Source organism: Narcine bancroftii, chromosome 3 (assembly GCF_036971445.1).
Source record: "Narcine bancroftii isolate sNarBan1 chromosome 3, sNarBan1.hap1, whole genome shotgun sequence".
Taxonomy (NCBI): domain Eukaryota; kingdom Metazoa; phylum Chordata; class Chondrichthyes; order Torpediniformes; family Narcinidae; genus Narcine; species Narcine bancroftii.
In genome coordinates, this window is record NC_091471.1 from 346,535,345 (window position 1) to 346,561,760 (window position 26,416).

General features: G+C 42.8%; 2 protein-coding genes and 1 long non-coding RNA gene across 6 annotated transcripts in view; 1 reads left to right on the forward strand and 2 right to left on the reverse strand.

The window, feature by feature from the left end:
- The window catches only part of LOC138759345 (Golgi apparatus membrane protein TVP23 homolog B-like), a 35,727-nt gene extending 33,551 nt beyond the window's left edge, over positions 1 to 2,176 (reverse strand). The window contains exons 1-2 of the mRNA XM_069929566.1: positions 2,078 to 2,176; positions 1,868 to 1,950 (exon numbers count right to left, since the gene is read on the reverse strand). Of these exons, the coding sequence (XP_069785667.1) occupies positions 1,868 to 1,950; positions 2,078 to 2,089 (95 nt within the window). The 5' untranslated portion in view covers positions 2,090 to 2,176. The remainder of the gene's footprint in view (positions 1 to 1,867; positions 1,951 to 2,077) is intronic.
- The window catches only part of LOC138759346 (uncharacterized), a 49,020-nt gene continuing 24,349 nt past the window's right edge, over positions 1,746 to 26,416 (forward strand). Inside the window, exons 1-4 of the long non-coding RNA XR_011354798.1 lie at positions 1,746 to 1,975; positions 2,148 to 2,353; positions 5,510 to 5,586; positions 24,387 to 24,501. This is a non-coding gene — a long non-coding RNA (uncharacterized lncRNA). The remainder of the gene's footprint in view (positions 1,976 to 2,147; positions 2,354 to 5,509; positions 5,587 to 24,386; positions 24,502 to 26,416) is intronic.
- The window catches only part of fbxw10 (F-box and WD repeat domain containing 10), a 49,022-nt gene continuing 29,105 nt past the window's right edge, over positions 6,500 to 26,416 (reverse strand). For 3 of the 4 annotated variants that reach the window (XM_069929558.1, XM_069929557.1, XM_069929555.1), the window contains 9 exons: positions 20,875 to 20,978; positions 19,423 to 19,626; positions 19,213 to 19,334; positions 17,630 to 17,778; positions 15,465 to 15,607; positions 13,794 to 14,015; positions 11,053 to 11,333; positions 10,698 to 10,886; positions 6,500 to 7,460 (listed from right to left, as the gene is read on the reverse strand). In XM_069929558.1, coding sequence (XP_069785659.1) covers positions 6,718 to 7,460; positions 10,698 to 10,886; positions 11,053 to 11,333; positions 13,794 to 14,015; positions 15,465 to 15,607; positions 17,630 to 17,778; positions 19,213 to 19,334; positions 19,423 to 19,626; positions 20,875 to 20,978 — 2,157 coding nt within the window. In that variant the 3' untranslated portion in view covers positions 6,500 to 6,717. The remainder of the gene's footprint in view (positions 7,461 to 10,697; positions 10,887 to 11,052; positions 11,334 to 13,793; positions 14,016 to 15,464; positions 15,608 to 17,629; positions 17,779 to 19,212; positions 19,335 to 19,422; positions 19,627 to 20,874; positions 20,979 to 26,416) is intronic. The other variant, XM_069929556.1, reaches the window with a different exon arrangement.

Here is a 26,416-nt window from a genome sequence, read left to right on the forward strand (position 1 = left end):
ACCTCACACACCCCCTCCCACCTCACACACCCCCTTCCACCTCACACACCCCCTTCCACCTCACACCCCCTCCCCACCTCACACACCCCCTCCCCACCTCACACACCCCCTCGCAAACCTCACACACCCCCTCCCACCTCACACACCCCCTCCCACCTCACACACCCCCTCCCACCTCACACACCCCCTCCCACCCTACACAAACCCCTCCTCTCCCACCCTACACAAACCCCTCCTCTCCCCAAACCGCCTCCCACCCCACACAACCCCCTCCCCTCCCACCCCACACAACCCCCTCCCCTCTCACCCCACACAAACCCCTCCCCTCCCACCCCACACAACCCCCTCCCCTCCCATCCCACACATCCCCTCCCTTCCCTTCCCACCCCACACAACCCCCTCCCCTCCCCTCCCACCCCACACAACCCCCTCCCCTTCCCTCCCACCCCACACATCCCCCTCCCCTCCCCTCCCCCCCCCACACAATCCCCTCCCATCCCACCCCACACAACCCCCTCCCCTCCCCTCCCACCCCACACAAACCGCTCCCCTATCCTCCCACCCTACACAAACCCCTCCTCTCCCCAAACCCCCTCCCACCCCACACAAACCTATCCTCTCACCAAACCCCCTCCCACCCCACACAACCCTCTCCCACCCCACACAAACCCCCTCCCACCCCACGCAACCCCCTCCCACCCCACGCAACCCCCTCCCACCCCACGCAACCCCCTCCCACCCCACGCAACCCCCTCCCACCCCACGCAACCCCCTCCCACCCCACGCAACCCCCTCCCACCCCACGCAACCCCCTCCCACCCCACGCAACCCCCTCCCACCCCACGCAACCCCCACCCACCCCACGCAACCCCCTCCCACCTCACGCACCCCCTCCCACCTCACGCACCCCCTCCCACCTCACGCACCCCCTCCCACCTCACGCACCCCCTCCCACCTCACGCACCCCCTCCCACCTCACGCACCCCCTCCCACCTCACGCACCCCCTCCCCACCTCACGCACCCCCTCCCACCTCACACACCCCCTCCCCTCCCACCTCACACACACCCCCTCCCACCACACACACCCCCTCCCACCTCACACACCCCCTCCCACCTCACACACCCCCTCCCACCTCACACACCCCCTCCCCTCCCACACCCCCTCCCCTCCCACCTCACACACCCCCTCCCCTCCCATCTCACACACCCCCTCCCCTCCCACACACACCCCCTCCCACCTCACACACCCCCTCCCATCTCACACACCCCCTCCCACCTCACACACCCCCTCCCACCTCACACACCCCCTCCCATCTCACACACCCCCTCCCACCTCACACACCCCCTCCCACCTCACACACCCCCTCCCCTACCCACCCACCCTACACAAACCCCTCCTCTCCCCAAACCCCCTCCCACCCCACACAACCCCCTCCCCTCCCACCCCACACAACCCCCTCCCCTCCCACCCCACACAACCCCCTCCCCTCCCACACAACCCCCTCCCCTCCCTTCCCACCCCACACAACCCCCTCCCCTCCCTTCCCACCCTACACAACCCCCTCCACTCCCCTCCCACCCCACACAACCCCCTCCCCTCCCCTCCCCTCCCACCCCACACAACCCCCTCCCCTCCCCTCCCCTCCCCTCCCACCCCACACAACCCCCTCCCCTCCCCTCCCACCCCACACAAACCCATCCTCTCACCAAACCCCCTCCCACCTCACACACCCCCTCCCACCTCACACACCCCCTCCCACCTCACACACCCCCTTCCCTACCCTCCCACCCTACACAAACCCCTCCTCTCCCCAAACCCCCTCCCACCCCACACAACCCCCTCCCCTCCCACCCCACACACGTTACCGGATCTTCTTTTTCTTCGGTCTTCGCGGCCCCTCGTCCTCAGCGTCAAAGAGCGACACCTCCTCCGCGTCGTCGCTAGACTCCTGCGAAGCAGAGAGGCAGAGGCGGGTGAGCAGCCGATCGGGGAGCGGGGTCTTCGGCGGCGGCGCCGGCTAGTTGGCCGTGTCCTGCCCCCCTCTCCCTCTCTTTCCGCCCCCCCCCCCCTCTCACCTGCCGCATCATCACTGCGCTCCGCCATTGACAGCACTTCCTCACCACGTGTCTCCTGTTTACCACGCAGGACCCCGCAGGCTGCCCGGCGCTTGCCTGAGACGGCGGCAGAAGGTGTGTGGGGTCACGGAGGCCTGGTGAGAGCGCCAGCGGCTCTGAGCCTTTTGCGGGAAGAGGACGCGGTGGGCGGTCGGTCCCATGGACGAACGGCCTGGAAATTACAACGGTGGATGAAGGATTCAGAATTTATTGCCATGAACATGTCACGAAATGCCTGTAGGGAAGGTTCAGAATGTCCAGTAGGGTTGAATGGGGCCGAAGGGTCTGTACTGTGCTGTAATTTTCTATCTGTCCATCCAGCCATCCATTAGTTGTTTTGCTGACAGCATCAAGGTGCAAACTATAGAGTGGCCATTTCCAAATTTCCAAAATGGAGCAACGTGCAGGGTCAACGTTTGAAAACTCTTGGCGGGGGGAGAGAGAATGGTGGGGGAGGACTTACTATGTTAAGTGCAGCGTCCCGGTTTGAGCCCTTCACCTTTGCTATATAAAGTAGGCCATGTGTCTTCTTGCGCGCATGTGCTAGTGCTGGCTGGCGCCCACGCAATGGATGGGAGTACCGGGGCCATTCACGTCACTTCCCCCTCCCTCCGATGGGAGTGACGCTAGAAACGTGGCTGCGCGTGGCCTACAGACCCTGGGACGCCGCATTTGTAACCATACGACAGCATAGAAACAGGCCAACTTGGTCCATGCCGAACACTTTCTCCCACCTAACCCCACTGACCTACACTCAACCCGTAACCCTCCATTTCTTTCCCTTCCATACACATATGCAACTTCTCCTTAAATGCTCATTTAACGGTAAGTATTCCCTTTCTGCCCTGACACCCCCAATTGGAGGACAAATTAACGTCTGGCTCAGGGTGGCACTGGAGGATGGATTACTCAAAAGCCGGACTGTCCGGCTTAAAACTGGACATCTGGCCACCCTACCTATAAGCCACATTTCAAAATAAATGAAATAGTCCAAGAAAATGTCAAAGAGAGGTAGTGCCTGGTTGAAGGAAAAACAAAATGCTGGAGAAACTCAGCAGGTCAAACTGTATGTAGCAAAGTTAAAGATACATAACCAAAGTACAGGTTTGAGCCCTTTACCTTTGCTATATAAAGTACACTGTTCAACCCACTGAGTTTCTCCAGCATTTTGTTTTATTTCATCCACAGCATCTGCAGATTTTCGTGCCTTACATCTGGTTCATTGTCCATTCAGGAATCTGATGGCAGAAGAGAAGAAGCTGCCCCTGTGCTGCTGAGTGCTTGTCTTCAGGCTTCTGTATCTCCTGCCTGATCGTAGCAGAGTGAAGAGACTGACTGGATGATGGATTTTTTTTTTTTTTTGCTGCTTTCTTAAGGCATTGCTTCTTGTAGATGTCCTCGATGGAGTGAAGACTGGTGCCTGTGATGTCACAGGCCAAGTTAACAACTCTGGAGTTTTTCTCTTGTCCTAACCCATTTGCACCTGGATACCAACCATGCAACCTGGCAGAATGCTCTCCACAGTACACCTGTAGAAATTTTTGAGAGTCTTTGGTGCCGTACTGAATCTCTTCAAACTCCTCACAAAGTATAACCACTGGTGAGCCTTCTTCATGATGCATCGACATGGTGGCCCCAGGACAGATCCTCAGAGATGCTTACACTCAGGAATTTGAAGTTCTTGACTCTCTTCACTGCTGACCCCTCGATGAGGACAAGTTTGTATTCTCCTGATTTCCTTCTGGAAATCATCTCTGATTTTGCTAGCATTGAGTTCAAGGTTGTTGTTGTGACACCACATGAGGTCACAGAAGTCCCAGACAACTTCACACTCTGTCGCTGTCATTATTCAAAAATTAAAAATCTTTTGCCTTTTTCTTTTACGTGCTGGATTTTATGGCCCCTTTTTGGTGGGGCTAGTGGGGGTGGGGTGGGGTGGTTGGGGGAGGCAAAACTGGTATTGCTCAAGGACCTGTAATGGTTTCTTTGGTGATATGTGTGGTGATGCGGGCCCGAGTGCATTCAGTGTAGAGGCTCACCCGCCTCTGCCTCTCTTGTTTTTTTTTTAAATTTTTTATTTTTCACACTATAAACCACACTGACCAAGATACATACATTTTCCTTTTCAAATATATACAGTGTCATTTTCTCCCCCCCCTCCTCCCATCCCACCCTCCCTACCTCCCCCCCCATTCATTTAAAGTACAAAACCTAAGATACATTAAACCAGTCAAACAATGTTGTCATTCAATAAAAATAAACAAGAAATTCCACTGAGTCAATTCTTTTCATTTCCTTCTCCTTTCGTTATTTTAGGTGGTCGATGTTCCCGGTAGGTTTTCTCTATTGTGTTTCATGTATGGCTCCTATATTTGTTCAAATATTTCAATATTATTTCTTAAATTATATGTTATTTTTTCTAGTGGAATACATTTATTCATTTCTATATACCATTGTTCTATTCTCAAGTTATCTTCTAATTTCCAGGTTGACATAATACATTTTTTTGCTACAGCTAGGGCTATCATAACAAATCTTTTTTGTGCACCATCCAAATCAAGTCCAAATTCTTTGTTTTTTATGTTACTTAGGAGGAATGGGTGCTGCCTGACTCAGTGAGAGATTGCTTCGTTGAGCACCTTGGCTCTGTCGCAAGAGAGTGGCCAACCATTTCAATTCCCCATTTCCATTCCATTGCTGACATGGTCTGGTTTCATGCATTGCCAAACTGAGACCATCTGCAAATTGGAGGCTCAACACCTCATATTACATCTGGGTACTCTCCAAGCAGATGGTATTAACATCGACTTCTCTGGTTTCCGTTAAACCCCCACTTCCCGCCTCTCATTTTTTCCAGTCTCCTTTTCTCCAGCTCTCTCTCTCTCTTCCCTGTCTCCTTTCACAGCACCAAAATCAATTCTCCCCTTGCCTCTTACCATATCCAATTAACATCTTTTGGCTGATGGTCTGTACTTCCTTCCTCCCCATTCTTTCTGTCCCAGTCTTTAACTCAGACACATGATTGCTTTTTGATTGTACCTTTAAGGGGTCAGGTTTGAAATGTGGGTAACTTATCTTTACCCCCTATGAACACCATGTGATCAACTGAGTTCATCCCGCATTTTGATGGGTTTTTATTACAATCACATCTGCGGACTTCAGTGTTTCACTCCTGAGTTCCTCCAGCTCCTTATGGCTTGTTCCATGGTTCCAGTATCTGCAGTCGTTGTGTTTTGACATAAATCCGAGAAGCCAATAGAGCTTTTCCGAACATGCAGCCATTTGGTAAAATGTTTCATAACTAGAGGCAATGGGATATAATCTGGAGCATGGGGATTTGATTTTTATTTCTTTGAGGTGGGGAGGCCATTTGATGTTTTCTGTCCGTTTCAGCTCTGATCGATCCATCTGTGCCATCCGTTGGTTAACTCTGGATGCTTGGTTTCGTCTCCCAAAAGAACTACGTGTTGGTGGGTAAATCAAGTTCCTGTTAATGGCCCATTGGGCATGGGAAAGTTGTAGAATCTTGGAGCGAGGAGATGGGAATGAATGTCCCTTGACAGGCTTACTGGGCTGAAATGGCCTCCTTGATTGCAAAAAAAAAACAATTGAAATACATATAAAAATGACACTTAAATTGGAGGATTTTGTCAGCATAACCTGGTGTTAAATTTTTGAATTTAGACATACAGCACGGTAGCAGGCACTTTCAGACCACGAGCCCATGCCACCCAAATACACCCAATTAACGTACATCCCCCCTGGTATGTTTTTGAATGGTGGGAGGAAACTGGAGCACCTGGAGGAAACCAATGCAGACATGGGGAGAACATACAAACTTACAGACTGCGCTGGTGTCAAACTCCAGTTGCTGGCACTGTAACAGCATTGAGGTAGCGGGTATTCTAACCTTGCTGCCTTAAGATGCCACATTTTAGAAACCCCAATTTTGGATTGACTGAAAACTTAAAAGGATTCAATGTGGGGTACTGTATTACAAAATGATCATTTGCAAGTTGAGATTCTTGTATCTTGGTTATATGTTGCAAAAGAACGATTTAATGTTAATATTAGACTGATGAAAATAAGCTTTGATCCATGGACATAAAGGTGCAATCAATTTTTCCACATAACTTTAGTATTTGAGAACAACATAAGTGCAACATTTTGCTTCTGTCTTTGTATAGTCACCATGAAACTGTAAGTTGATATATTGATTCACAAATTTAAGTTGGGATGTTGGGTATGTTAGCTGGTTTGTATGAAGTAAGAATTCTAAATATAAGCAGTAACCTGTGAACTTTGCTTCCATTATTGGTGAATCTGATTTCAAGATCATGTTATGATCCCATAATTCCATATTTTTATAACATGCTATGGTGCTTTCAAACTTTTAGAGACTTCTTTATTTTGAAAAATACGTTTTTAAAATATGAAGATTTACATACATAGGAAGAGACAGGCTAAGTGACATGCATATTGTTAGGTTTGCAACATGCAAAATATTTATTTGACCCATAGCTATTCACTGGGTCTCTGACCTGCTATGCAAATTTTGCCCAAATACAAGTGCTTTGCTTTCCTTTATCGATGCCTTCTAATTAGCCGTACCCCTTCTCCTGTTCTCGTTTTTTCTGGTTACGATCTGCAATTATTTTCTCTTGGTATTCCTTTTGTTGCTTTGATGTCCAAAGAATGAAGCCACTCTTATCTCGAAATGGGTTAATAATTATACGGTGTGATTTCAGTTTTGCGGGTGCTGAGGATATTGTAGCATTTGGAACCTGGAAACTCTTGGGTTCATTTCTTTCTTTTGAATCATTTGCCACTTTGCTTTTCTTAGGCATGTTTCCAATTGCAGTTTGGGGCTTATTCTTCTCATTGATAAATTGGACAGGGCTTGCAAACCCCAAAGATGATTTTGATCGTTTAGACATTGGCTTTGTCACAAAATACGTTGAATTAAGAGGGTGAAAAATATATTGCTCATTATGCTTTTGCTTTGTAAAATCAAAACCAGGAAGAAATGTTTGGACGTCAACATACTCAGCTGTTGAGGCAGTTTGATTTTCAATAATGTTACTTTGTTTGACTTTGTGCTCTTTTTCAATACATCTTCTCTCCATCTCATTCAAATGACATAGTGGCTGACTATAATCATCCGAAAATGAAATGTTATCGAGAGAGTTTATTTTTGTTTCTTCAAATCCAGAGGAGTTTTGGATGGCGTTGACAGTCAAATAGATCTGCTCTGAAGTTGTGGGTCTGGCCAGCCTTCGATTTTTAATATGCTTTAATGTATCTTGCTTGCTTGAAGCCCTTGATAATGGGTCAGTCCTTTTATCTATACAAAGACCAAAAATAGTTATAACCTGTTCCAATACATAAAATTATTTTCATCATTAAGTTGTATTAGGAGTCAGAGAAAAGGTATCTTACAAGGACAAAGTGGTTGGGTGCAGTTTGTTAGAAAAACTCGTCAACTTTTCCTGAACCTCAGTAGCAAAATGGACCAGTTGTAGAACAGGACACACAGGAACTCAGACTCAGACACTCAAGTATACATCACTTTGCTTCAAAACAAAAATCCTTGGCACAAACTCTCACCAGCAAAGAACTGTAACAGATGTGTTTTTACTTCAATCACTGCGTCTTCAGACTTTCATGTTTCACTCTATTTTTGTTGTGAATTTGCATCTGTATAGTAGAGCTTATGGCTACCTTCTGAAACAAAGCCTATAAGGAAAGCTGTGTGCCTCTAGTATTCATCCTTCCCTCATACTGATGAAACTGTACACAAAGGTAAATTCATCCTTACAGATTTCATTCATTTATCTATAACCCCAATGAATACAAGTATGTTGCCCCAATGCTACAACAGCATAACAGCCCAATAGAGAATTTGATTCACTAAGCAGAAGAATGTGGACAGATGTGTTCCAAACAGTGGAATCTCTAGCCTAGTTACTCTGACCAAGGACATCTTCCCTGTAGGAGACAAGCTCCAAGGACCCGCCTCACTTCAATGGGGCCATTTGAGTGAACCTGTGCTGCCCACAATTGAGCCAAAACCCAGTACGGAAATTGGAGCACTTGGAGGAAACCCACACAGACAGAGGGAGAACGTATAAACTCCTTACAGATAGCGCAGGATTCAAACCCTGTTTCCAATCGCTGATGATGTAACAGCATTGCACTAATTGCTACACTAACCGTGCCGCCCAAACTACAAAATATTGAACCACCTACAACAAAGAAATTTTGAAAGAAGTTCTTTTTCCCAGCAAAGGAGGATTTTCTATCATGTTGAGAAAGGCTGCCTAAACAACTCAAGTTCCCTAAACGCAGGCAGATGATTATTCCAGCCTAATTAATGAGCCAACTAGCACCTGCTCCAGCCAAAACATTAAATGTTTGGGACCATTAGACCAGTGGTTTTCAAACTTTTTCTTTCCACTCACCTCCCACTTTAAGTAATCCCTTCCTAATCAAAGAGCACCTATGCCATAGGGATTACTTAAGGTGGATTGTGAGTGGAAAGAAAATGTTTGTAAACAATTGCGTTAGACCAACTGAAATTTTCCAAAGGCTTTTCCAACCTTATGGCACCAAATAGCTGCTCCACAAGAACTTCACCCTTCCTTTGTCATTTGAGCTTTACTCTAAAGAACTGTGAATTGCAATACATCTATCCATCGAGATTGATCTACTAACCAAAGCAATGAGCCATTTCAGATAGCCCAAAAGTCAGGATGTAAAGGCGGAGAAACTGCCAAAACGTATAATGACCTCCCTCTCTGAAGGTGTGGAGGTGGTCTCCGAGCCGCATAATCCAACCCCTCTCTGAGAGGGGTAATCTCCGCAGCATAGCCCCCCGCCGATCGATCTGAATTGGCAGCTGCACTAGGCGACCTATCTCCCCACTCGCCCCTCTCCCTCCAAGTCAGGGGTGGCGGGGACCCCTCGGGGCAGCAGGAGCAGTTGGGGCAGCAGGGACCGGCAGGGCAGCAGGGGGGAAGTGGGAACAGTCGGGGCAGCGGAAGCAGTTGGGGCACTGGAGACCATGGGGGTGGCAGGAGCATTCAGGGCAGCAGGAGCAGTCGGGGCAGTAGGGACCGTCGGGGCGGCCACACCGGGCCACTTCAGTCTTCTGGGCCGCTCTCTGTGGCTCGAACGCGGCAGACAATGGCCATCTTCCTTAGCCCTAATCCCCCAAGCAGCTGGAACTGATCTGGGAACAATAGACCGGTTTCAGCTGCTTGGGGGAATAATGGGTAGGGAAGATGGCCATTGCTCTGCCGCATATTGATGACGGGTGGTGGTACAGCACCAGTCGGCCCACCTTCACGGGGATCCGGAAGGTGCTATGTGGTGAATGGGACAATGGAGCAGCCTTTTTGGGCTGCTGTCTAAATGGTAAGTTCCGGATTTTCGATCTGCCCCTTAGCCGGTCTCCAGGCGGAAGCCCGAACTGAAATGGCCTAATGAATACTCAGTTCTGTCCTTTAAAATTACTTAAAATAATATGCAGGTCTATCCACAGCTCATTAGAAACCTTCCTGCATTCTTTTAAGATGATGCTAAAAGTTCGTAAGTGAAAAAGGTTGAAATGAATCGGACTTGGAAGAAGTGGTAAAATAGAAGCCCCTTTCACATTTGCAAGTGATCCCAGGAATTTAGAGTTAATCAGCCTTTAACATATCCAATGTGAAAGCAAAATCAGCTCAACACTGGCATCAGACAACGTCATCTCATGCCGGGGATTGACGACCTCGACGCCTAGTACAATCCCCGGCATCTGCAGATGCCAGTATTGCAATCAGCCAAGTGTAGAAAGGGTAATTGCATTGTGGAATTGAAATGACCCAAGTTTTTGCGTGAGGGCAGGAACGTGAAGGAAGTAAAAATTAAAATGAAGTATAAACTTTGCCGTGGGAAAGTCTCAGTGGGAGAAAGAGAGGGGAAATAGCAATAAATAAGAATAGTGTACAATTTATACAGTGTGGGAAAGTTGGTAGCTTTTTCGCATGATCTTTATAAATTGTGTGCTATAGCACTACCAACTCTCCCATGCTATTTAAATATTGTCTGCTATTGCTATTTATTGCTAGCACTTTCCCACGTTCCCTTATATAGGTCGGCACAACAACAGGGGCTGAAGGGCTAGTACTGTTCTGTGCGTAAAACTTAATTATGTTATAGTTAGGCATGATTAATTTTGTTCAAATATAAGATTGATCAGGATTTAGGGCAGGATCACCATTGCTCGATGCGTCATGACATCACCGGTAGAAGGTAGAACAGTCCTTACCCCGGGGATGGCTCCTTGCAAGAGTGAAAGTGCTCACTGTCCCAGTTAGGAGTGGTCAAGTGTGAAAAGCCAAACCCTCAGTCCTATCCTGGGACACCAAACGGCCAATTTAGTGGGATGCAAATGTAAAAGGGGCTACAGATTCAAGGTATAAAATATCACAGAAAAATAGCAAATTACCTGCTTATCCGACCTTTGACATATATTTAAATATAAATCAACATTATCAATATTTAATGTATCAAAAATTACATGGTTTGAGTATCTCACCATAACCAATGCTGGATATTGCACCATCACTTGATCTTCCTTGTGAAAGCATCCCAGAGTTGCTAGAAACCCAACCAGTGGGTGATGGTTGGAAAAGTAATTCTGACTTCTGGCTGATGGGTGTAGCATCTGGACAGTGATAATGAAATTCCCTCAAGTTGGGAATTTTCATGGAATCTGACTGAATTCCTTCCAAAAAAATAACCAAGAGATAAATAACAGGAAACCAACTGCAAAGTGATGTCAATCTATATTGATTTTTATTTAACTGTTAAACTTTCAATGTGATACAAATCCTGGAAATGAAGGTATTAAAAAAAAAACAAATTATCTGAGAACTTATAAAATGACTTACTTTGTGCCTCTTGCATGCATCTGGTTGACATTAAACGTGCATGGTGACTCAGTCGCTGTTGTGTAAGGTCTTCCTGTCTATGATAGATCTTTTCATTGGTTGAACCAATTCGTCTCAGGCGCTGTGCACGAACATAACTGTACGGTTGTTTCCTCAGTGGTGCAGTTCTAAATGAGTCTTCTTGTGCTGGATTTTCAATGACTGCAGATGGGGCTGAGTAATCCCATGTAATATTCTCAAAGTGAAATGCTACCACGTTGTTGATGGTATTTATTACAATGCTAAATAAAATAGTGCAGAAATCCATGGTCATTTTCAGGGAAAGAAAATAAAATTTCACTCCTTAATTCATTCATACATTGCTAGGAAGGCTGGTACACCTTAAGTTGACTCTAAACTTTGGAGGAAAATCAAATTCAACCACAGTGGGCACAAATTGGGTAACGTTGGCAGATTTCTTTTGTGAAGGACATTGGTGAATTGATCAGATTTTATAAACAGCAGTCTTTATGGCTTCCTTCACTGATTATAATGTTTTATTCCAAAAGTGTTTCAGTACTTGTATTTAAATTCTTCGGTGCTCTGATCAAATTTGCATCTCCAGATTAATTGTCCAAAGCTTTCCAAATGAAAGGAAACTATCACATTTGTGTGCAATGCAGCATCCAGGTGCAATAGATTGAGAGGTTCCCTCCTGTTAAACCCAGTGAATGACGAATGATCATATTCAGCTGGGAGAAAGGATTCATAAATATCCTAAAGCTCCTGAGTCAGGCGGGAGGAATCAATAAATATTCCCGCTCTTGACCCTTATCCAGTGTCTCCTGCATATGCATGCGTCCAGTTCGACCAAGTGAAGTAACTTACCAATGCTCACTGTGAAAATTCGTATGCTACTTTGGAGAAATATCACGTTTTGTGGAAGAAAATTCCAGCTACAATCAACTGCAAGGGGATGATCATTTCAGCTAGTCAAACTGTATTGCTGAAAAATTTTACATGGTAAAATCATTCAAACATATGATTGTAAGTTGAAACATATTTCCAGAAGATATTATTCCTATGCCTTGTCTTTCCTTTGCCCTTCTCACTCTTTTTCTCAATATTTAAAACTTCCTTTTGGCTGCCTTTGGCTTTTATCAACAAAATTATATTCTTATAATTCTTATATCCTTTCGTCCCATTGTCTTTCATAAATTAGTAGGCATGGTCAAAAGCAAGAGAGAGAGAAAAGGAAAGCTCTGAGGCCAATTAAACACATTTAAACTCAGGCAGGTGAATTTTTTTTTTACAAATCATCGGACATAAAATTTCTCGGCAAGATGAGAAACGTCATTCATTGCTTCACACCAGCAGAAGAAGGCAGTGATGAACGTTGTTGTAGGTCAATAACTGTAGATACTCTATTGTTAAAATTTTCTTCTGCCGCCTGGGTCCGGAAATTTAGATCACTAAGAGTTAAAAGTAGAGAGGTCATTTTGTTTTTGTGGGTAATGCAGATGAGTTTTAACACTGGTGAAATCTGGTTGCAAATTCCCTGGATTAAATGGCAGGACAGGTATACCTGCAGTTAGTTGGCTAAGGCAAACAACAAGGGGCGCAGCAACGGAAGTAAATTCCCTTATTGAAAACTACTATCTCAACCTCTCTACCACCAGCAGAGGCTGGTAGAACAAGTACAATGCCACGTGGAACACTCAGTTTTTAAAGTTGCATTTATACCCATCGGCCTTGGTATGGAATCTCATCATTCTAATGTTTAAGTGAAATAAGATCCAACATGGCTAATTAAGTCTCAAAATAGCAGCTAGTGCTGGAAATTCAACAACGTTAAACTGGTTGGTGATTTGAAATAAATCATATTATTGGTTGTGAGAAAAATGGTCCATGGGTCAGGTGATCAGTCCTTTCTCAAAATTTGCATCTATTTTTTTTTTACATTGGTTGGGAAATTGAATAATATTCCAGGAGAAACTTCGCCAATGATTGATGATCATTCTTAGAATAATATTTTATAATGCTACTCTGGAAGGGACTTCTACATAAAGCAAGACCACCACGCCAGACCCATCACTACTCCTTCCCAAACTCCTGTGAACGCAACAGGCACCGACTCCTTTTCATAACCCAGATCAATTATGAGCCTCTGATCCTCAACTCAAGATCAAATCCACAAGTTGACCAACCCACTCCCAGCTCAGAATTCTCAGCCCCAATACTCTAATCACAACTGCAACAAGAATCCCTTCGAACACTTGGTGGCCCTCCATCCTTTCTCCCTGCCGCAGCCATTATGATTTACTTAATACTACCCCAATAAAATGATACAGAAAAATTCCCAAAACCTGCCTGCCCGAAATCCAGACCACCCAAGAATCTGGACCTCAAAAACACAGCTTTTGCGTGCATCCATTGCGTAAGCGCTACAGGTGTACTGCCCGAGAATCTGAAAATCCAAAAATCTAGACCAACCCAATCCCCAAGCAGTCCGGATTTTAGGACTTTTACTCTAAAATGTTCAGTAGACACACAGCTGCTTAACTTCATTGGTTTGTTTTGGTAGTAGGAGAGCTACCTGCCTCACCTGCAGGAAAAAGAATCTCATGGTTGTATGTGATGACATGGATGTACTCTGACAATAAAACTGAATTTTTAACTTTGACCCTTTCTAATTATTTGACAGTCTATTGGAAAAGAAGGAATATTAAAGTATCATTTTAATCTAAGAGTTTGGATCATACCTCTTTTCAGAAAGGTGAAAGGAAAGCACTGGATCACCACGGCCACTTGCTCTCATCACTCTTAGACAGGTGCCACGGTAGAGGTCAAAAATTCTGATTTTTCCATCATTGCATCCACTGAGTACCCGTAAGTAAAGGTGATGGAGACAAAGCACCTCCCTGCAGCACAATGTAGCCAAAAATAAAATTCTAACTCCAAGATGACATTTTATGATGTGAAATCTAAAATCAGTGAGATAAGCACAGACAAGAAAGGGTGAGAAGTAAAACAATGAAAAATATTAAACATTTGAGAATGTAACCTGATTTGATTCCAACCAACCAGCTACAGGAACAATCCTCTTTCTGGAGGTGGGTCACATTGAATTCTTTAAAGAGACTAACCAAGATTCCTGAGCTTTGGAAAACCCAGCAGAAAAATGAAACTTTACAAGTGGTAGGGATCAATAATAAGTGTGGCTTCCAGTGAAGTCTGGGTTGATAAATTGTTGGGTGGTAAAGCCTTAAACACCCTCTTCATAGTAGTTCCTTTACATGTCAATGAACGCAGTGCCTTAAGCTTGACTGTCCATATGCCTGCACGGTTCTCACACTAGAGGTCAAAGCTCTCAACTTCCTATCCTTGTGCACACCTGCTGAAACATGTTGCAGCTTACTCCTTTTGCTGATTGCAGCTATACTAGGGAGTTCATTGATGTTCTCTACTCCACCAAACCACACTTCATCTACTGCACCTTTAAGGGCTGGCCGGTGAACACATAGCTGTGAGCCCAAGTGCTGACCTCTGTGACAAATGCTTGGCGGTACACAAGTAAGCCTAACAAAGAGTTTTCCAATCTGCATAAACATGTTTCACAATCTTTAAAAATCACATTCAGGAGTCACGCAAGAATGTTTTAACATTCAGAAATAAGACAGAAGACAAATTTATAAGCCCCATGATGGAAAAGCTGTTCAAGTTTGTGAAATTAAAAACATGTTGAATCAATATGAGTGGTTCATAACCTTTTTATTTCCACTCACATACCACTTTATGTAATTCCTCACTAACCAAAGACATACAGCACAATAACAGGCCCTTTCAGCCCCAAGTCCGTGCAGCCCAATTACACCCAATTAATTTAAACCCCAGGTAGGTTTTGAATGGTGGGAGGAAACTAGAGCCCCCAGTGAAAACCCAGGCAGGCACAGTAAGAACATACAAACTCCTTACAGACAGTGTGGGATTCGAACCACTGGCGCTGTAAAGGTGTTGCCCCAACTGCTACATCAACCATTCCAATACCATAGGTGCTCAGTGGTTAGTAAGAGATTACATAGGACCGCAGAGCCCACCTCACTGACAAAAGACCAAGGAAGAAAAACCCAACACCCAACCCCAACCAACCAATTTTCCCTTGCAACCACTGCAACCGTGCCTGCCTGTCCCACATCGGACTTGTCAGTCACCAACGAGCCTGCAGCAGACGTGGACATACCCCTCCATAAATCTTCTACCGCGAAGCCAAGCCAAAGAAGAAGAAGAAGACATAGGGTTGTATGTGAATGGTTAAAAAAAGATTGAGAACCATTGAGCTAACACATTTTTATAATATATCTGATAAAAATCATTTTTTTTAAAGTTGAGAGTTCCAAATTAGTATTCATTCGCTCTTATTTAAAGTTACTCACCTTGGGTGCTTGAATGTCAATAAGCATTTACTAAATTTTCCAATCATACTCCAGACCATAACACTTGTATCATCGCTTCCACTAACCAAGTGCCATTGGTCAAAAGACAAACATCTGACTGGGCCCTTGTGACCAGTCAGAACCTGAGAAATGGAAAAGGAAAATGTACCAACTGAAACAAATAGACCTTACTGGAACAATGCACAATTAATTTAAATGGACACTTTGGTGAAACTTTACTTGGCATACTGAATAGGGTAGAATGTATGGAACGTCCATTAAGCATTGGCAGGACTGATGCCATTCTTTGGTAAAGGGGCCAAGCAAAACATGAACGTCAATGAGAATTTATCTGGACAAAGTTCAGGAATGTATGGTCCTAATGAATAGTTAAGTAGAATAGGGAAGTGTTGAACTTCCACACTTGACAACTTACTCATGGAACTGGATGGCCATGTTTGGCTGGTGTATTAGTCACAAAGCACACTGGCTGCACTCAGAATGAGCCTTGTGTGCATCTACTTCCAGAATATGTAATTGTCTGGAATGTTTGGATAAAGAAATGGAGCAGTTGACAAAGTTTGTCAAAAGCACCTGCGTAATAAAGTGTTGTGTGGATTGATCCCTTAGATGTGCTTTGAAACAAGTGTTCATTATTGCTGGATAACTAACAATCCAACGAAAGCTGATCTCTTATAACCAAAATCCACTGGTGTTCACAATCAACAGCTGAAAACTGATTTGCTTGAAGATCAACAATTACATGCTGAGGGATATGTAGATGCTTGGCACAACTACTAGAATGGCTATGTTCTGGACGTCTCCAACATTGATTAGTTCAAGCATAGTGTTACAAGCCCAGAGGACCCCAAATCCCAGCAGCAATAGATATTCACCAAGACAAATGGTTACTTAAACAAAAGTTGCTTTTGTTTAAACTTGAAAACAAAACTTTAAACATGAAAACAGGATCACACGTTAACTTATCACTATTGACTTAACTAACTTAACCCCCTTCTAATTCTAAGTGCATGTGTATGTACTGTTTGTGTGTAAGTTCAGAAATGTTCTTTGATTCACACTCCAATCTCACTTCTCATTCCTCCAAGTTCACTGGTTGCAGGCAATTCTTATACTGTGCACAGAATTTAACATTTATAAAGTTCACCAGGCTTTGGAGCTTGAAAGGTAAATGGTTACTGCTCAGGAAGGTTCTTGTCAGTTTTCAGATAAAGTTTTGTTGTTCCAGGACAGCCATAACTGATTTTCTTCTATCAGCCACTTCAGTATCTTGCTGACGAAACTCAGGCTTCTCCAGGTGATAACCTCTTTTTTTCAGGCCACCACAGAGTTCCCTCTTGTTTCACTTATTCCAAGTGAAATATTAGACAGCCAGTCCTCTCCTCTTGCATAAACCATAAGGGCTTTGACCAGACTGAACTAAGCACTCACAACCTGTCTTCCAAATGGGCTTTTCCACCAGCTTGCCCTGTTCCAGTCCCAGCTCCTGTTGCTGACTGTATCATTGTAGAACTGATCTGTGTGTGTGTGCGTCTCTCTCTCTCTCCCAGAGAGAAAGCCTGCTTTACTCTCTCTTTGCAAAACCACATGACCCTCTTAGAACAGCAAGTTCCCTTCCAGACAATATGTGGCTCCAACAAGCTCTTTCATCTGTTGCCTTTTTGTAAACAACAACCTATTAGTGAAGTTTCTTGGGCACTCTCCAAAGCTTTTGCAAAGGCCTGACATGTCTAGCATTAGCAGAGCTCCAGTATTTCAAATAAGATTTGTTTTAAAGTGTTTGTATGTGACCTACAGTAACAAACCTTTCCCAATTTATCTCCCAAAAACATATCTATATACTCTGTCACAATAGGTTAACTTCTTGTAAACTGTCAATTATTATTGTACATAAATGATAAATGACGATACACCACATTAAAGGAATAACATAATGTTATGAAAATCCTGCCTTGAATGTTATACATTTAATTTTTGATGAATAATGATTATTTTGAATTAATTGAAGTAAGAGGATGTTAATGTAAGTTTTGATGCTTTCTTTGCTCTTGCATTAATGTTTCCCTATTTTCCCACTGGATTATGCATCCTCAACAGAAATAACTGAGTAATGAAGAAGAAATGCATGCATTCTTCCTGAATACCTTGACTAAAGAAGGAGGTTTTAGGGTCCACACGAGGACTTCTCCATTCTCATAGCCGCTTACCACGTTCACCTCACCAACAGCCACAGAAATAACTGGTTTTTCATGCCTGAGGCTGGAGATACATTTTCCTTGCTCAAGGTCCCATACTGGAGGTTAAACAAAAAAAAAACCACAGCACAAAATTAGTTAGAGTGAAACACGGAAGACGCTGCGATTGTAGTTAAAAATATAAAATAAATGCTGGAGAGACTCAGCCGGACTCGCAGCGGCCATAAGAGGTAAAGATGTATTATAGACATTTTGGGGCCAGAGCCCTTCCTTGAGACATTAGCAAAAAGCAGAGAGGCATCTCTATTACTGAGAGGGAAAGGTGGAAGAATGAGAGGGGGAGAAGTCCAGACCAACAAATAAAAAGTGTTAATTGAATGTGAAGGAAAGGTAAGAATTGATTGAAAATTAGAAAAATTGTAGAAACAATATCCATTTCACTGTTCAAAACAGGATTTCACATTGAGTAATGCTTTCATGGTGAGAGACTTCTCTTTGAAATACCACCAGTTAAGACAAAATAAAACAACTGATCTTGAATGCAACACTGTCCGCAAAGACACAATATGTGATAAGTTAGATATGAATTATTGCAAGAAGTTTAGTAATGGATTGATTTGATTAACATTGATAACTGTTAAGAACAAAACGAGAAAGTTAAAATCTATTTCTAATAAGATGAGGATATAAACAACAGAAGTAAATATGAGCTTTCATTAATACTACAGCTCCCAATGAGTAATCTTCATGAATTAAATTTACAAAAATATTACGAGTGACATCGTTAATCTCTCAGCCAGTGCTATTAAAACTCCGATTTCCAACACCATGATAAGCGTAAACCATAATTGTCACTGCTACTTGCCTTAATTTGTTCTGCTGCTTTGACGTTATCAAGACACATAAATCTCAGTGATCGTCATTTATTCTCATGTGTCACGAAGCACCAGAAGTGTAAAGAAGGGGCTTTAAATGTCTTATTTTCCTAAGATCAAATTCTAATGATGATAAATATGTAAAGATCTATATTTTGTTTTGTAAAGATAGAAATTGCACCCCGATTAAAAGGTTCTCAGTACAAAGGCATATTTAAAGAACATAGAACATTACAACACAACAGGTCACAATGTTGAGCCGATCTGTGCAAATCCACTCCGCAACACTCTAATCCTTCCCTACCTCACACCCATGTCCCTCTACTTTTCTTGCACCAGCCTCCACCACCACCTCCAGCAATGCATTCCAGACACCCATCAAACTTGATTTTTTTTTTTAAAAACATCCCTAATATCTCTCTCTTAAAATCTCTTCCATTCACCTTAAACAGATGCCCTCTGATCATGACTAATGTGGTCCCAGGAAACAGGTGCAGATGATTCACCCTATCTATGCCCCCTCATAATCTTATATACCTCTATTAAGTAAACTCTTGTCCTTTGTCGCTCAGTTAAAAACAATAATCGTTAACTTCACTGTTATATTCCTAATTTTGTTTAGCAGTTTGGGTTAAATTATACTTGAGTTAGGCTAACCTTTAGTGAAACCATCTATTGCCCCAGATACAAACTTGTCCTTGTGCAGATCAAGGGACGTAATAACTCCCATGTGACCACGGTAGATGGTCATACATGAGCCTGTCTTCAGGTTCCACCGTCTAAAATTAAACAATGAGCAAAAAAGCATTTTAATATACATTTTATTTGAAAATAATCTCTTTGTTAATAAAATATTTTGACTTGCACCTGATGCTGAGGTCAAAGCTTCCACTGAGCACAAAATTTTGCTCCTCACATAGAAGTAGTGTCTTGATGCTTCCAGCATGCCCTTGGATTACAGATGTAATTTTTTTGGAACGTTTGATATCCAAAAATCTTATTTTTCTGTCTGATGATCCACTGGCTATCATTATTCCACCACTGTAGTGGATTACCCTGTTCGGATCTGTACTGAACAAAGTCACCAGAGATTAAACGTTACTGGTCATTCTGCTTTAAATTGTTTACCCACGCATGTTCCTCATCTTCACATGATCTAAATTCAATTGGGCTCAGTGAATTAGGCTCATTAACCTTTGTTTCAAATCACATTTTTCTCTTAATATAAATTTTATAAAGGAACTACATTTAACAACCTATAGATTTTCTACTCAGTCAAAAGCTCTTAACTTCTGAGTACCTCTGTTCAAGATGTTGTGGTCACTTTGGCTATGCACATGATTTACATGTTAAATACATTTTTAACAGAGGCTTTCTCACTGTGTCAAATAAAAACCGAAAATGTGAGGGTGCTCAGCAGATAAAACAGCAGGAGACAAAGAGTTAAAGCTTCATGCCAATAATCTTTCATCACGAATTAAATTTTATTGACCTAAAACTTTAACTCTTTTTCTATATGCATGGAACTGCTTTAGTGTCTCTTGCATTTTCTGAATCTATATGGAACTCTGGCATCTGAAGATTTTTGCTTACTCAGTATTTGCACTTCATTGGCTGGGTCTTAAGGTAGCGCAGCTGTTAATGTTGATATATCCCAACTCTAGGGATCGAGGTTCTATCTTGGATGCTGTCCATGTGGAATTTGCACATTCTCTCCATGACTGCAAGGGGTTCTGCTGAATTCACCACTTCCCTTTCATATCCTGAAGATGTGCTGAGAGGTTGATTGACTACACTGAATTACCCCTGAGCCAAGGATAATGGCAAAAGAAACAGCTTCTTTCAACGGGCAGTGAGACTGCTGAACAACAGAATTAACTGCTCATGTTAACCTTTCAAGACTCTCTCTCTCCCTCTCTATACATACATATTTATGTACTGCATGTGCATCATTTGTCTGTATGTGTATTATGTTATGTGTGTGTTACATGTTTTTGCACCGAGGACCGGAGAGTTGGCCTGTACTTGTACAATGGGATGATAATGAACTTTAAAAGGAATATGTGGGAATGAGAGAATAAATTGCACGGAGCACAGGAAAATAAGGAAATTGGGAATGGGGCTGATATGATTATTCCCCAGGAACCAGCATGGATCTGATTAATAAAATGGCCTCTTCCTGTGTCACACTAAGATGTGACTCACCAATCTAGATATAGTCAAAGGTATTACATTTCACATTAATCAACTAATTTTAAAGTAAAAGTATGTTTTAAGAACATAATAGGTTAATGGAGAATAAATATGTCCTTCAAATACTGTTGTTTGATGATTTTTATATTATAAGGTCCGCAGTAGACATTTCTCTCTTCCATTTGTATCATGTCAGTGGCGATGTCAGTGTATGCTGATGTTAATCCAACCTGTAAAAATGTAAACAATATATCGATTATCATGTCTTACTTATTTTTTTTACTCAAGAAATTGTCAGTGCAAAGGATATAACAATAACAGCCAAGATTTTTAAATCTACTTAATACAAAAAAAACAGTTTGTTGGAATCTGACTTGGAGCCTCCATGTCGATAGATTGATGAAGAAGGCCCGCCAGCAGCTGTACTTTGTGAGGTATTTAAGAAGATTCGATGTGTCACCGAAGACTCACGAAAACTTCTACAGGTGTACCGTGAAGAGTGTTCTGGCTGGTTACATCACTATCTGGTATGAAGGTGCCAATGCTCAAGACAAGAAAAAGCTCCAGAGCATTGTTAATTCAGCTTGCGACATCACAGGCACCAGCCTTCACTCCATCGAGGACATCTACATGAGGTGGTGTCATAAGAAAGCAGCCACTATCCTCAAAGACCCCCACCACCCAGGCCATGTCCTCTTCACTCTGCTACCATCGGGAGAAAGGTACAGGAGCCTGAAGATGAGCACTCAGCGGCACAAGGTCAGGTTCTTCCCCGCTGCCATCAGATTCCTGAATAATCAGTGAACCAAAGTCACAGCCTTACTTTCACTTTTTATGGACCCTTTTTATTTATTGTAGTATGGTGGTTTAATTGAATGTTTGTATTATAACGCTGCCACAAAGCAACGAATTTCGTGACTTGTTCATGACAATAAACTCTGATTCTAATTCTAGGTCTGTAATGGTCAATAACAGCCATAATCATACTTTGTACTTGTATGGCATTTTTTTAGAAGGAAAATTTTGAAAAGATTCTTCACAACAAAAGATAACAAATAATTACTATTTTTGATGTTTACATGTGCCGGGCAAGAAGTTTTTTGAGAAGAGGCGAGTTTTTTAGACAATTAGATGATAGAATAGCATAGGACAATACTTTCTCAATTGATGCATGCATGAATCCTTTGCTTCAGTGCAGGACATCTTTATTGGGCAGTCTCTTAATGGTTCATGGGTAACAAAAAACAGTGCTTTAACTTTGCCTTTGATATGTTTTTTTTTCCTAACGAAAGGAAAAGTCCAGTAAAGCTCTGGACCCACAGCAATTTGAATACCACCACAACCCTTTCTCAATCTCATTGGCTCTCCACTCAGCCTGGATCACCTAGACAACAGGAACATGTACATCAAGCTACTTTTCATCAATAACGCTTAGCTTTCTGCACTAACATATCCTCAGCATTGGTCAGCAAGCTTCAAAATCTGGACTTCTGCACCTCTCTCTGCAACTGGATCCTTGACTTCCTCCTTGGAAGACTGCAGTCAGTGCGGACCGGTAACAACGTCTCCTCCACACGACAATTGATACAGGTGCACCCAAGAATTTATGCTTAGCCCACTGCTCTCCTCGCTCGATACCAAATGCCATCGACAAACTTGCCAATGACACCACGGTCATCGGCAGAATCACGGGCGCCAATAAAGAAACATACAGGAGTGAGATAGATGAGTTGGTTGAGTGGTGTCACAACAACAACCTTGCACTCAATGTTAGCAAAACTAAGTAACTAATTGTGGACTTCAGGAAGGGGAAATCAGGAGAACACAAACCAGTCCTCATCAGGGATAAAAACTTCAAATTTCTGGTGTCAAAATCTCAGAAGATCTATCCTGGGGCACCCAGATCGTTGCAATCATTAAAAGGCTTTGTGGTAACCGTGGCCAGAAATGTTAAATGAGGAACTGAACTCCCACTCTTGGTTACCCAGAGTTTCCCAAAACACCGTCCTCTTTTACTTCGATTCTCAAGACATAGACTATTGACACAAAATGGCGTAAACTATTTATAGTGTTTACACAAGCTTGTGACTTCAAGTCACAAGGCAATCTTGTGAATCCTTTCGTTAATGGATGGCTCCCCTGGCAACACCCACTACTGGTGACTGTGGATCACTCTGATTAGGACTCCCTAGCAGGCTTGCTAGCAGCTATAATTCATGAAGAGTTTGAAATTTTGAAATTATGTCAAAAAGACTTGCAAATTTCTACAGATGTAGAGTGGAGAGTACTCTGACTGGTTGCATCATTGTCTGCTATGGAGTGCCAAAGCACAAGCCAGGAAAAGCTTACAGAGAGTTGGGAACTCAGCCAGTGCCATCATGGGCACCAGCCTTCACTGCTCTAAGGACATCTACAAGAGATGGTGTCTCAAGAAAGCAGCCTCCATCACCAAAGACCCTCACCATCCAGGCCATGCCATCTTCTCACTGCTACCATTAGGAAGGAGGTACAGCAGTCTGAAGACACACACCCAATGGTACAAAGTCAGCTTCTTCCCTTCTGCTGTCAGACTTCTGAATGGACAATGAACCACAGACGCTATCTTACTTTCTTTTCTTTTGCACTAATGTATTATTTTTTAATGTTATTTACGGCATGTTCACACATGCAATGCTGCCACAAAACAACACACTTCATGATGTGTTCATGACAATAAATTTTGATTCTGTAATAATTCCAAAACCAATTTTAAAAAATGTGCTGACTATTTTGAGTATAGATGTGTATGCTTTACCCTTGAAGACCTAGAAGCCTCTTAATTTTGTGTTTTTTTTTGTAAATTTAAATTATTATTTTCATAATTTAAATGAATTAAAACATTTAGACACACAGCACAGTAACACGCCATTTCAGCCACGAGTCCATGCCGCCAAATTACACCCAATTAATCTCCACCCCCGGTACGTTTCGAACGGTGGGTGGAAATGGGGCCCTGGGAGAAAACCCCACACAGACATGGGGAGAACATACAAACTCGCTACGGATGGTGCAGGATTCTAACCCAGGTCCCGATCGCTGGCCCTGTGAAGGCGTTGCGCTAACCCCTACGCCAACCGTGCCCATATTTTCTAATATTGAACTGTTTTACAGTGCTCTGTTGTTCCCTCTTCACTGAGCAGTCCCATTCACTTAACGCTTCTCAGGCAAGACTTCCCCGAGACCTGCATTTGTAGTTGTGACCTAAATAGGAATGAGCTTGATTAAACTTACTAAATATGGTATGGTGGCCATTACCTTCGGTGTTGGAGTTCACTGCATATAAAGGGAATGAGATTCAGTAGCAAAATGGACCTGTTGCTGGCCATTTTCTCATTAACATATAACTTGCATAGATTTGCATTTTAATTGCCTCCCAGCCAGCTGTTGTTCAGTCCAAGACTTGCATGTGCTGGAACTTCATTGGTGATGAAAAGTGTGTGGTTTTGTTCCACTAATGCTCACATTAGAAATCTGGTTCTACACTTCATGCAATGCCAGCTGTGAGGCTTCTTTTTTTTTACACACAAATAACATGGAGTAGTTTCAGGGATTTAAAATGCAACTGGCACTTATTGAAGTCATATCGGCATCTCTTGCAGGAAGTCATCCAAATGCTGCTCAAAGTCATTGTCGAATTTGGCAAGTGTTCATTGCAACAAGGCTGCAGACAGACATGCAAACCTGAGAGCTCTCTCCACGTTGTGAAAATCACAGGTACGTCAGGTGTTTTAACATGAACTCCTGATCAAGGCCTCACTCTTCCTTCCTTTACTTTTCATCTTCAGCAGGTAGAAAGATTTCAACAGCATTGAGAGCACTCTAGTGAACTGTTATATTTAAAAGCCTTTAAACAGGCACTACATTACCTACCCGCTTTTTGCTCATACCTTCTTGAATGGCTCAGGCCCGAAATGCTGGTTAGGTATCTTTGTCTTTGCTACATAAAGAACACAGCGTGACTTGCTGAGTTTCTCCAGCAATTTTGTGTAAACTACAGTAAAATCCAGAAATGCAGTCAACCCGAGAATCCGGACCTCAAAAACTCTCGACTTTTGCAGGCATCTGTAAGCTCCACAGATGCACAGGGGCGACAAGCAACCACACAGAAGTTGTGGAAATGTAAGAAAAATAATTTTTTTTTTGTACTTTATATTTTATATGAAAATATAAAATTCACAAATGTGAATCTTAAAAAAGTACTCCCTGAGAATCCGAAAAATCCAAAATCTGGACTGACCCAATCCCCGAGCAGTCCGAATTTTAGGACTTCTGCTGTACAATCAGAACATCTGCAGACTTTCATATTTTATTACATCACCTATCACCTCTCTGGCTCATCCAAGCTTGTTAGAAACAGGTGGATGGAAATCTCTAACATTTTGCTATGTTTCTATTTTGGTTTAATAGCTTGTGTTTTCCTTGTGAATCTCCATTGCAGTTGGACTCTAAATATGCAAAACTTGATAATTACAATTTTTACACCTTTAAGGATCCCAAAATACTTGAATTGGTTAAACTCGCACTGAATGTGTTGAGGTGAATCCAATCAGTGGCCAGTTGGATCTTAAGATCAAAGATGAAATGACCTCCCACTGTCTCTTGTCTATAAAATGTCAAATACATAGCAAGATTCATCATGAAAGATTACAGAGGACAGAAACGTTGTGGAGAATGATGAAGTCACAGCTTTAGGTGTAAAACAGCAGTATTTCCAGACACTTTGAGTTTTGCTTGCAAATATTTATTCTTTGGAACTCCAGATTTTTCAAAGTTATTAAAGATACCAAATACAGTAAAAACCCTGCTATCCAGAATTCAGGCAACTGGAAGTCTCAAGCATCCAGCAAAAAGCTTGAAGAAAATCAATTTAAAAGATTAAAATAAATATGAATAAATTAATAGATAAAATATGTACTTAAAATTGCAAAAGCAAATGTTTTCTGAAGTAAAACATAAAGCTTTGTTCAAGGTGGGAGCAAATATTCAGCCGGCAGAGAGCTTTAGTCGTACTTAGCTCATTGCAGCTATTTGAATAAAGTTGTCAAACAGCAATGGCGTCGCCCAGGATGAAGAGCTGGTTGATGCCGCTCTCCGTTGGGGGTCAATCTTTAAAAGCGTTTCCTTATCCCTGCTTAGTAAGAGTCGCCCCAGTCAGAGGCTTTATCTGTAAACTTGGGGAGGGGGCAGGTTAATTATCTATAATATTATTGCTTGCTTTTCAAGTGATTCCATGGAGGGGGAGGAACCTGCAGATGCAGCAATGGTTAAATGTTTTCAAATAATGTGACTGAAAATAAAGTAAAATGCTTTAAGGTTTTTATTTTCATGCAAGTAAAGTTTGTTCAGTGTAAGTACAGTATAGTATTTTTTGTCTTTTAAATTATTTATTCTTAATGCAGGTGTATTAGGTATTAGTCTAAAGCAACCGTAAAATACACATCCAGCATCTACCAGTCCCCATTGAGTTTTATTGTAAATGGAAGCTGCTGCAGCCTGAGCCTATTGCCTGCGGGGGAGGGTGGTGAGTCCTCAGAGTTAACTAAATGGAACTGTGCTCTGATACAGTATGTGAGATACAAGTGAGGATCCCAAATCATAATAATTGAATAGCCAAAAAAAAAAGAAAGCA